The 11,169-nt window shown below is 45.3% G+C and overlaps 1 protein-coding gene and 1 pseudogene across 4 annotated transcripts in view; one reads left to right on the plus strand and one right to left on the minus strand.

Annotated features, from left to right (window-relative positions):
- LOC135697073 (dihydrolipoyllysine-residue succinyltransferase component of 2-oxoglutarate dehydrogenase complex, mitochondrial) overlaps window positions 1-3,491 on the minus strand; it is a 22,358-nt gene extending 18,867 nt beyond the window's left edge. Inside the window, exons 1-3 of one of the 4 annotated variants that reach the window (XM_065216660.1) lie at window positions 3,437-3,491; window positions 3,120-3,320; window positions 2,650-2,747 (exon numbers count right to left, since the gene is read on the minus strand). In XM_065216660.1, coding sequence (XP_065072732.1) covers window positions 2,650-2,747; window positions 3,120-3,212 — 191 coding nt within the window. In that variant the 5' untranslated portion in view covers window positions 3,213-3,320; window positions 3,437-3,491. Of the gene's footprint in view, window positions 1-2,649; window positions 2,748-3,119; window positions 3,321-3,395 lie in introns of all 4 variants that reach the window. The other 3 variants (XM_065216661.1, XM_065216659.1, XM_065216658.1) reach the window with 3 other exon arrangements.
- Window positions 3,300-10,856, plus strand: LOC135697056 (rab proteins geranylgeranyltransferase component A-like; annotated as a pseudogene).
- The last annotated feature ends 313 nt before the right edge of the window (window positions 10,857-11,169 follow it).

Genomic DNA, 11,169 nt, shown 5'->3' on the forward strand with positions numbered 1-11,169 from the left:
CTGGAGTTCGAGTACCGCTTGTGCCACCGCTGAAGGATTGGCACCAGCTCTGAATTGGTGTTTGATTGTGTGGTCGGTCAGAATCTTCGGCTTGTTCCAACTCCTCGCTCCGACCCAGTAAACCTTGGATATTGGGGGGATAGTCGGGTTGGATGCTGCCCTGAGTGAATTGTTCGCCTCCGTGAGGAGGGAATCTTCCTTGTCGTCTCCTGATGTCTGCTGGTAAAGATTCAGAGAGATTGTTGATAGACCGGCGCTAACTTTTCGATCAATCGGGGCTTGGCAAGGAACGTAGCTTCGATTCCGTAGGTTAGGCGTGAGTTGATGATGGCTTTCGCCACGTTCAGTCGGGATCTTCGGTTGGCATTTGGATGCCGTCCCGCTAGAGTTTTGAGCAGGGTCATACGCTGTTTGCATCCGTTTTTGACATCGTTGAAGTGTGTGTCGAAGGTGAGATTTCGGTCAAAGCAGACCCCGGTTTTCCGAAACGGAATTATGTCTTCTTGGATGCAGACTTTGGTGCTGAGTGTGACTTGGTATTTTATCGGACAGATGTGGGTAAATCCGCTCTTAGTAGCGGATAGCTGGAAGCCGGCCGACGATACGTAGGTGATGGCCTGAATAAGCTTTCTTCGCAGTGCCTTCACCGTTTTCTTGACAGCCATTAGGACGATGTCGTCCGCGTAGACGAAGATGAAGATTCCAACTGGTAATCGCGTGAAGACATCGAGGGTAACGGCGATCACGGAACCCTGTGGTACCCCTGTTTCCTCCTCGAATGTTTTGGATAGGCAGTTTCCAAGCGTGAATTGGAAGGTACGTTTGCACAAAAAGTTCTGGATAAATTTTAGGCTGTGTCCCTTGAGTCCCCACTCCCGGCATCCACACCCGGTTGGATAGGTCGAGAGTGACCAGTTCTGCGTGAAGGTTTTTGGAAAATATATCCAGAAGGGCCTCGCTTAGGGATCCGAAGTAGGTGCTGGTCCCGTGCCCCGGTAAAAATGCGTGTTGGCGGTGGTCTAGAAGATTACCTGCTTTCAGGAATCTGAGTAGTCTCCTGTTCACCATCCTCGCCGTTATCTTCGATGCGCAGCATGTTAGGGAAATCGGCCGGTACTTGTCGACTTCGTGTCCCATAGAGTTTGGTTTAGGGATCGGGATAGTGAGACTGTGCCTCCATTGATCCGGGAAGGAATTTTGTGTCCATTCTTGATTCAGGAGTTCCAGGAATTTGGCCTGTTCTCCCATGGGAAGATTTCGAATGAGAGGGTAGCTCACCTCGTCCGGTCCGGCTGAACCTCCTCTGGCCTTCGACAAGGCGAGTGAAAACTCCTCCAAACCGAATGGTCGGTTGATCTCCGAATTATCTGCATCTTCGGGGATTTCAATGTCCCCGATCAAGTTGATGGTCGGGTGGTTTTCTCGACAAAACTCCTCGTCGTAACTGTCGATCGATGAAAGCGAAGCAAAGTAGTTGCCGATGGTGTCGACGATTTCAACCGGATCATGGGTAGCCACACCTTCATGTACAATGGTGATACCTTGAGCTTTCCTCTTTCCACTGATTACATTCGATTGGCTGGGGTTAATGTCGTCGATGAAGGATTCCCAGCTTTCTTTTTTTTTGCATCTCGAATAATGTCCCTGCATTCGTTCCTCTTCGTTCGGTAGACCACCAGATTTCTGATCCTAATGTCAAAAAGTTTTTCGCTTGACGAGATGGACTTCAAGTCGTCGACAACTGTGTTATGTTCGCCGATCGAATCGCCGTACCAACTAAGTTTCGCAAGCGGATCGTTTGTCAGTTGCATTCGCGGACACTCAGGAATGGATCGGATGAAGTCTTTGGCCCGTAGTAACATCTACTGGCCCAATGTTGACGAAGATGTGATGCTGTTTGTCCGTCAGCGCGCTGAAGCAGCGAAGTCTCCGATGAAAGCAACCCTGGAATCGTGGCCTCTCCTGGACAAGCCATGGTAACGTGTCCATATTGATTCTACTGGTCAAATGGATCAATCAAAATGCTGAGGTTTTGACATACAGAGAAACTGAAATAATTTGAAAAACTTTCTCACCGAGTGCAAATTCGAAAATTATAGATTAAGGGCTGAACTGAACTGAAGGTCTGACTGAAGCTATACAATCAGCGAGAAATCCTTTTTGGCTTAGATTCTTCCCATTTGTAATAATTTTATCTGCTAAAACATAGCTAACAGTCCTTGTTTATTAAAGCAGTTTTTGCAATTGACTTTTTAAGTCGTTTGGGTTCAAAATTTAAACAAGGTTTTCCATATTCCATCGTTGTATTCATTTAGGGATTGCCAGCCACTGGCAGAAAGTCACTATAAGGCTTTGTCCAATTTGCAGATCGGGATTCAAAATAATATTGAATTCATGTCACTAAAAAAAACATTGATTTCATTCATCGACATAATTTGGCTCGCTGCCCGAAATCGTAGTCCCGGTGTCTCAAACTACATCTGATGCCACGCAATGTAAACAAAACTCTGTCTACACGATCAATAAAAAAAGCGTCTCCTTATCATGGTCAGCAGCTGGTTTTAAATAGCTACTAGTTCTATAAATAAATTATAAATAAAACAACCACAACCACCAACATAACAACACAAACATCGGAATCTCTCTCACCTTTGAATCGGTGCGCTTTCGGTGCCGGTCGCCCTAACTAGTCTCTGCAGTGCAGCACGCCCCTGGTGGTAGGATCTCAAACCAGCAGCATTGCTAACCTATAACAGCAAAAGAGAAAAAAAAAGAAGAATGACAAATTTTAGATCTGTCACATCCATCCCACCCCACTCCACCCCCCGTGGCTTCCGATCCAGCAGCCAGATCGTCGAGATGACTCAAATTGCATCACGATATTGGGCCACATATCAAATGGAAAATCACCAAAAACGTGCCCTTTTCCATGCCCCTCGGGCACCACCATCCAGTTGCTAAAAAGTCGAGCAAACCTTCGACGAATCCGAATGCCATTTCGCAAATATTTCCTCCCGGGATTACATAATACCGAATAATGGTCGGTGGAAATTTTCACGCCCGGTATTTGCTCGGATTGTTAGCAAAGTGACTCGAAATTCTTTATTCCGGATTCTTACCTGCTGTTGGCCTCCCTCCAGCGAGCGAAGGCCGCTGATTCGCAGCGCCGTTCGCGGAAGATTTCGCGACGAGATTGACAGCAATCCGGCCATCGCGCGAGCTAAATTCGGTCGGGTTTTTCGACGGCACTCACTCGGTCACACACCGGAATCGGGTTAAATTTATATCACTAGATACAGATGGTCCTCCTCGATCAGCGACTGGAACGGGGGAAAATAATGTTGGAGATACAAAAAAATATTAGCCAGCAAAAAAACGGCAGACAGATTGTGCACACACCACACCGAGGACAATCTTTTCTTTTGCACGCACTCACTCTCACTCCCGTCGTCGTCTTGGTACACTCGTCGACTGATTTTGCGATCGTCCGTCCGGTGATGGGATTCGCCAGAAAAGAAGGCTGACGTTTGCATGCGAGCCGTCAAAGTGCGCCGCCACCGCTGCGGTTTGCGATTGGTCGGTTTTCGAACTACTGAAAGGGATAGGAACCTGCTGCTTCACGGTGAATACAACATCATCGAAAGATTGGTAAAATTTAACCTTTATCCAGCTTTCCAGGCCCTAACGGCGCCGGTGGTGTAGTGGTAAGCGTGATTACCTCTCACCCCAGAAGGCCTGGGTTCAATCCCAGTCGGCGCCGCCGGGATGTTCTGAGGCATAACATCTCTGATCACGCCTTCCTTCGGATGGGAAGTAAAGCCGTTGGTCCCCGGTTCATGAGTTGATGGGTCGATAGGTAGGGTCCAGGTGTGGGAGCTGCCTTCCTGTGGCACGTCGGTAGCATTGGTGCTCAGCACGGAAAACAAGATCGACGGAAAAAAAACAAACCAAAGGAGCTTTCCAGGCTCGCCTTAATAAAAATAACCATAAAAGAGAGCTTAACGACGTGTTCGGGGTATCATCCAAACTATTTGTGGGATATTTTACCCATCCAGGATATAGTTCGTTTATGGTATTTGTTTATTTGGGTGGTAATGGCAGCCTAGCATTTAATCACGGCTTATTCCAATGTACAGTTTTCGAACTGTGAATCACAAAAATACCATATATTCAGCTATTCTAAAAAAAAAATAACTACTGATGTTCAGTAGCTTTTGCGATAAACTACTGAATAGCACGCAGAAAAAAGACTGAGGAATAAATTAATAAAATATTTTGTTATTATTTCATTTGAAATTTCTATATTTTTTTCAGTTTACTAAAAAATTTTACATGAATGTAGAAGTTCAGTTGCGACGATCTGGAACGGGAGGATTATGACGGTTCCATGTTCGAGGTTGGATGTGTTTACAAGTCGGGACGTGAATGTGGTGGAGAAGCGACTGTTGATGAAGTTTCTGCAGAGTTGCGCAAGTTGGGAAGGGGAAGGAGAAGGGAGCGAGCATCAGGCAGCGGAATTCGAGGGAAAGACGTTCCTGGAGTATTTGAAGAAACAAAAGTTGACCTCGAATTTGATCCATTACTTTGTTGTACACAATCGCCATGGGAAATGACCACACTAGCTGCCGGGACGGGTTGGAAGGGGTGAAGTAGTTTCTGCTTAGTTTGGGTCGATACGGAAACAGCCCGTTTCTGTTTTCGATGTACGGATGCGGGGAGATTCCGCAGTGTTTCTGCCGGCTGTGCGCCGTTTTCGGAGGGATTTATTGTCTGGGTAAGCCGATCGAGAGTATTAATTTAAAGCGAGATGACTATCAAGGGGCTTGTAGAGGTTTTCCGTCAAAACAATTAAGAATAACTCGTTATCGTTTCTAGATTAAAATCTTCTTTTATTCTGCGCACTCCATCATCTCCACTCCCGTTCACTCGCCCGTCCTTTCTACCTCTCTCCCAATCCACCACACCCACATTCATTCCCCCGTTCAGCCCGATCCAAGGTTGTAGATGTTGTTCAGGTGTGCTCCATTACAGCTTGTAATTGTATGCGTTGTTAAAGGCGCGTCCCTACATCCCCCTTAAAATATCCTGATCTAATACGGCACATAACTACGGAACCACGATGGTTCCTGGCGTTGTCGTTTACTCCCACATTCATTTGCACCTTGTGTGTCACCCGGTGTGTCAACAGAACTAGTAATGCCAGAAGCACTGGCTCCTTCCGATGCGTCTGCCGTTGGTGTTCCGTCCGATGCATTGTCGCTGCCAATCCTCTTGTCGGTTCCTTCGAGGATCTTCTTCAGGTGAGCAGTATTTCTCCTGTACTCCTTCCCGGACACGGTAGATTTTATTGTTGCATCAGACCCAGTTTTTGTGAGCACAACAAATTCTTCATTGACAAAATCGGTGCTTAGCTTGTTGTTTCTCTTAAATCTTTTCATCAGCACCCGGTCTCCAACTAACACCTCACTTTCTCGTGCTTGTCTGCGGTTGTCGCTGTATTCCTTCCCTTTCTCCTTTATCATAGAATCGTGATCCCTTACCTCCTCATCGTCACAGGTAGGCGTGATGTGTGGAAGTTTAGTTCGTATTCTCCTTCCAAATAGTAGCTCTGCTGGCGAACGTCCAGTCGTAGAGTGAGAAGCAGCACGGTACATCAGAAGGAATTTCTGAAGTTCTTTGCGCCAATCCTGACCCAATTCTTGAGCGATCTTTAGACGCTTTAGTATTGTTCTATTCTGGCGTTCCACTTCTCCGTTCATTTGGGGCCAGTAAGGCACTGTATTGATTAGTAGAATACCATAGTCTTTGCAAAATTTGGAGAACGTTTCGCATTCTTCACTTAGTTGTGGTGCGTTGTCAGCAGTCAGTGTAACCGGTATTCCGTGGCGACTGAAAATCGTTATCAATTCAGCGATTGTATCCTCAGCCGTGATCGTGGCCATTTCACACACTTCGTAGTACCTACTGTAGTAATCGACTACAACCAATAGGTATTGTCCTTCTGGTAATGGTCCTAAAAAATCAATCGCTACGTCCTCCCACGGTCTAGCAGGTAGGTTTCGCCGGCTCATTGGTTCAGGAGCGTCTGGAGCTGACACGAGTAAGCACCCTCTGCAGCGTTTAACATACGAGTCAACATCGGAGTCTATCTTGGGCCACCACACCGAAGACCGAAGATGACTTTTCATCATCCGGGTGCCCGGGTGCCCTTCGTGAGCAAGGGAAAGCACTTGATCTCTCAGATTCCTAGGTACAACTATTCGATCCCCTCTCATCAGCACATTACCAACGCGACACAGTTCTCTGCCTATGATGCGGTATTCAATTGGTAGTTCAAATAAACGTCCACTGCTGAGAGCTTCACAAACTTTTGATATTTCTTCGTCCTGGCCAGACGCACGGTCCATTTCTTCCCAACGGATAGCTGCCGTTGAAGCAGCTGCGCGTCCAACTTCGTTCACGAATAGTTCTTCTGCAACATCGAAAGGCACTGGTTTCAGCGTAGATAACCTGGAAAGCGCATCTACTATGTTCTGTTCCCCTGATATATGCTTAACATTATACTGGAACCCTTGAAGTCGGAGAACCCATCTTTCTACTCGCGCACACGGTTTTGAACGAGGGGTAAAAAGGTACGTCAATGCCTTGCAATCCGTTATTAGATTAAATGGTTTCCCTAGGAGATACATTTGAAATCTTTCAACGCTCCAGACTAAAGCCAACGCCTCTTTCTCTGTCTGGCAATATCTCCTCTCCGTCTCGGTCAATGACTTGGAAGCGAAGCAGATCACACGGTTTTCTCCTTGGTTGTTCGTCTGAATAAGAGCAGCTCCCAATGCCGTAGGACTTGCGTCGGCAATCACCGATGTAGTGTCCTTGCAGTTGTAGTATCCCAAGTTTTTCTCTTTCGACATAGCTTGTTTGATGGTATCGAATGCGTGCTGTTGTTCCTGTGTCCATTGGAATTTCACCGTTTGATGCAACAATCTCCTGAGTGGTTCATCTACAGCAGCTAGGTTTGGTATGAATTTATTCAAGTAATTAGCCAAACCTAGGAAGCTCTTGACTTCGGCTACATTTTCCGGTTCACGAAAAGATAGCAGAGCTTCCACCTTGGATGGAGACGGCCGGATTCCGTTCGAACTGATTACGTGACCTAAGAACTGAAGTTCGGACACTCTAATTATACATTTCTGAAAATTCAGAACAATACCACGCTTATTAAGACGATCGAATACTATCTTTAGGCGGTTGTCATGTTCATCCATGTCCTTTCCCTCTATGTATATATCATCTAGATAGCAAACTGTTCCTTCACATCCCGACAAAATCTCGTCCATAACTTTCTGAAAAATTTCCGGAGCCGAAACCAGTCCGAAAGGAAGTCGTTTAAATCGGAAAAGGCCCTTATTTGTGATGAAAGTTGTGATATCACGAGATTCGGGTGCAAGCTCCGTTTGAAGAAATGCCTCTCGAATGTCTAGCTTGCTACGTACTTTTCCTGTTCCAATTCGAGCTAATAATTCATCCACAATCGGCATTGGGAATCGCTCTCTGACCACCGCCTCATTCACCCTTCTCAAATCCAAACACACACGAGGCTCACCGTTGGCTTTGCCCACCACTACCAAAGGCAACACCCACGTTGTTGGACCTGTTTTCACCTGAAATATTAAGAAAATGTTCCAATGATAAGTCAATCAATCAATGTAGCCTTAGAACAGTTAGGAAAGTAGTTTATTTTTTTATATGCTTTCATTATTATTTTTTTTTTATTTATTATTATTATTCGTTAGAAGAGAAAGTATACATGTTTCATTTAATTAGTATTGATCTTCACCTCAATAATATCCTGCGCAATAAGTTCATCTAATTTTTTATTAACTGCAGCCTCATATGGAATGGCAACGCGTCGTACAGGCTGGCATACAGGCTTGACAGATGGGTCCATATGTATTTGCACTTGCACGTCTTTGATTTTTCCAAAAGCAACTTCACGTTTTTCCACCTGATTAATATCAATACCAATTTTCAGAATTCCAAGATTCTTGGCTGTGGCATCTCCGAGGAGACAGCGTTGACCTTCTTCTACGACGAAAAATTTTGCCGTTACTGTTCGCGAAGCAATTGTTAGCTCAGCATCGAAGGTTCCCAAAACCCGCAGTGGTATGTCACTACCATAACCTTTGATTATCTGCTTAGATCCCTTTTGCATGTTGGTAACCTTAACCTGTTTAACTTTCGTACAGCGGCGGCAGACCTGATTCCGTGCTTTGCAAATTTCTGATGATCCAATGTGACCCTTCGTTCCACAACGATAACATGTGACGGATCTTTCACTGGGTTTCGAAAAATTGTGATTGTACGTTGTATTTCGGTTCACGGACGACATCCTGTTCTTCATACTTCGTTCCGACTTCACTTGAAAAACCTTTTCTGTTGTATCCGGAGACTTCAACGTTCCAATATCTCTAATCTGCTGCTCGACTCCTTCCATCATCGCGCCCATTTCCACAATTTCCGATAACGATCTATCCTTTTGTAGAATTCGGCGTCGCAGTTCATCAGAAACGCATCCTTCAACGATGGTATCGATTACGAAAATTTCCGTAAGAACTTCTTTCACTTCGACAGAGTATTTTTCGAGTCCACAATCAGAAAGTTGTTGCCTGATTCGCATCACGAAGTGTGAAAACCGCTCATTTCGTTCTTGCTTAATCTTCCTCAACCGACAGCGTTCCAAAATATATTGACGACCCGGTTCGAAGTATGCGTCCAACTTTTCAACAGCTATATCGTACCAGTTTACCTTCGTTGCCACTAGCGGAATCTTATCGCCATCCGGTAGATTGTCGTACACTCGCTGCAACTGCTTTCCGCCCAAATGCAACAGTTTCGCTCTCCTTTTCCGTTGGTCCGTCACGTCGTACGCGTCGAAATATATTTCCAATGCGGACTTCCAAGCTTTCCATTCTTTCGCCAAATGATTTTTCTCAATTTCTTCGCATCGGAATGCTGGAAGCGCTCGCGCTTCATCGATCTAAAATCAGATAGAAATCAAATTTACTCATCTTGCAATTCACCAGTCATAACAAAGACATCCCTCAGGAAGAATTCCAAATTTGAACATGCATAAAAAAAATCAATGTAAACATCGTTAGTTGTGTGTTCTTCTAAAACCTATTGGCATTATAACCTCATTCTCAGAAAATCACTCTGCACTGAATTAATAGCGACTCATTTTCCACCTCCTCAGAGGTACCGCATTTTCCACTTCCTCAGAAGTGTTGCATTTTCCTTCTTAGACAAATCACTTTTGTCTACCTCCGCGGAGGAATCTTTTTTTTTCTACCTCCTCAGAGGAATCACTTTTATCTACCTCCTCGGAGGAATCTCTTTTTTTTTAACCTCCTCGGAGGAATCACTTTTATCTACCTCCTCGGAGGAATCTTTTTTTTTTCTACCTCCGTAAAGGAATTGCTTTCATCGACCTCCTCGGAGGAATCACATCCATAGTCCCCTCGCGCATTCCAAATTCCTCAGAATCAGCAAGTGCACTAGTACAATCAAAATTGAATCTTATTTAATCAGATAGCATTTTTCTTCGTGAATGGCTTGGGTCACATAACCTCTCTTTTTCACAGAGTGCTAGGATAGCGGTTAGGATTTTCTTTTCAGATCCTTCCTTTAATACTTATTATACTTACAATTCTCTCCATCGTCGTCGCCAGATGTAGAGGTTTTCCGTCAAAACAATTAAGAATAACTCGTTATCGTTTCTAGATTAAAATCTTCTTTTATTCTGCGCACTCCATCATCTCCACTCCCGTTCACTCGCCCGTCCTTTCTACCTCTCTCCCAATCCACCACACCCACATTCATTCCCCCGTTCAGCCCGATCCAAGGTTGTAGATGTTGTTCAGGTGTGCTCCATTACAGCTTGTAATTGTATGCGTTGTTAAAGGCGCGTCCCTACAGGGCTATCAATCATTAAAGTTCGGCAAACAGATGATAGAGGGACCAAAGGGTTGGTCATAGGGCAGGGGTACGTTGGAGAAGGAGATTTTCGGAGTAAAGGAAGGCACGAGAGAAGAGAAGCAAAAGAAGCACAGTGGTCAAATGGCACGTGCTATATTTTTGATGAATGTTCCATTGGGTGGTGCATCGCAGAATTCCGGTGGAGGTGGCGTGTCGCCGATGAAGCTGTCCCCCGTGGAAGGGCACGAAGATGGGGCTACCATTATCCAGTTGGCACACTTTAGTGGCACTTGCCCGAAGGACGTTTGTAAGTAATCAGGTCTGCCTAGGCGTGTGGACAATTTATAATTTATTTTGATTGTTTTCAAGATCTCATCCACGTGACGGCAAAATCCATCAGCGGTGACCCGAGGGCAGATTTGGAACCCTACGTGTCGCAGATTCTCTGAAAAGATTATTTCATACCTCCGGAAGAATAACGTATCAACAATCCTCTACGAATTGTACTTCAACATTCCAAAATGCGTCGCGTGCCAGCATCCGTTCGGCTCCCTGCCGGAAGGAATCTACCTGGCCTGCGGTCCGCTTTACGAGTTGGACTACGATGAAAGCATAGCGCGAGCGCGTTTGATCTTTAAGGATATGCTCCCGATCCGGAGGAGATCATAATCGGCGACAAACACGCCGGTGCTGCCGACCAAGCGCTGGAAGTCGTGGCCAGTGCCGAAGAAAGTGACAAGGTGGAAAGCGCTCGGGAGTGTCAGGATAGTGATGCGAGCTCAGAACCAGCTGCCGCCACAGCACCGGGCATTTCCGACGCCCATGAAGCGAAAGAGGACTCGATCGACAATGCCGAAGAATGCCTGGAGCAAAAATAATGAAACATTTGCACTCTTTTGCTTGCTTAATTTATTCCAACTGTATTAATATTTTTATTTAATGTGTGTACGTGTGTAAAATCGCAACGCTGACGTTTTATCATAGTATTTAGAGGCAATAAATTGCTACTTCTTCTGCTTAAACTGATGCAATAGTTATTTTTTAAAGCACTCGGTAGCCTAAACACAAAAATGCTTTTAAAGTGAAATGTTCCGTTTTTTCCGATATGGACACTCGAAATGCCTTACATCATCTTTAGGGTCTCTATTGCTGCAATGATGACTCCCGCTTTTGGGGATCATGATTCAACGT

This window comes from Ochlerotatus camptorhynchus, unplaced genomic scaffold (genome assembly GCF_037179485.1).
Source record: "Ochlerotatus camptorhynchus isolate MF236.1 unplaced genomic scaffold, CSIRO-AGI_Acam_v1.1 ptg000066l, whole genome shotgun sequence".
NCBI lineage: Eukaryota > Metazoa > Arthropoda > Insecta > Diptera > Culicidae > Ochlerotatus > Ochlerotatus camptorhynchus.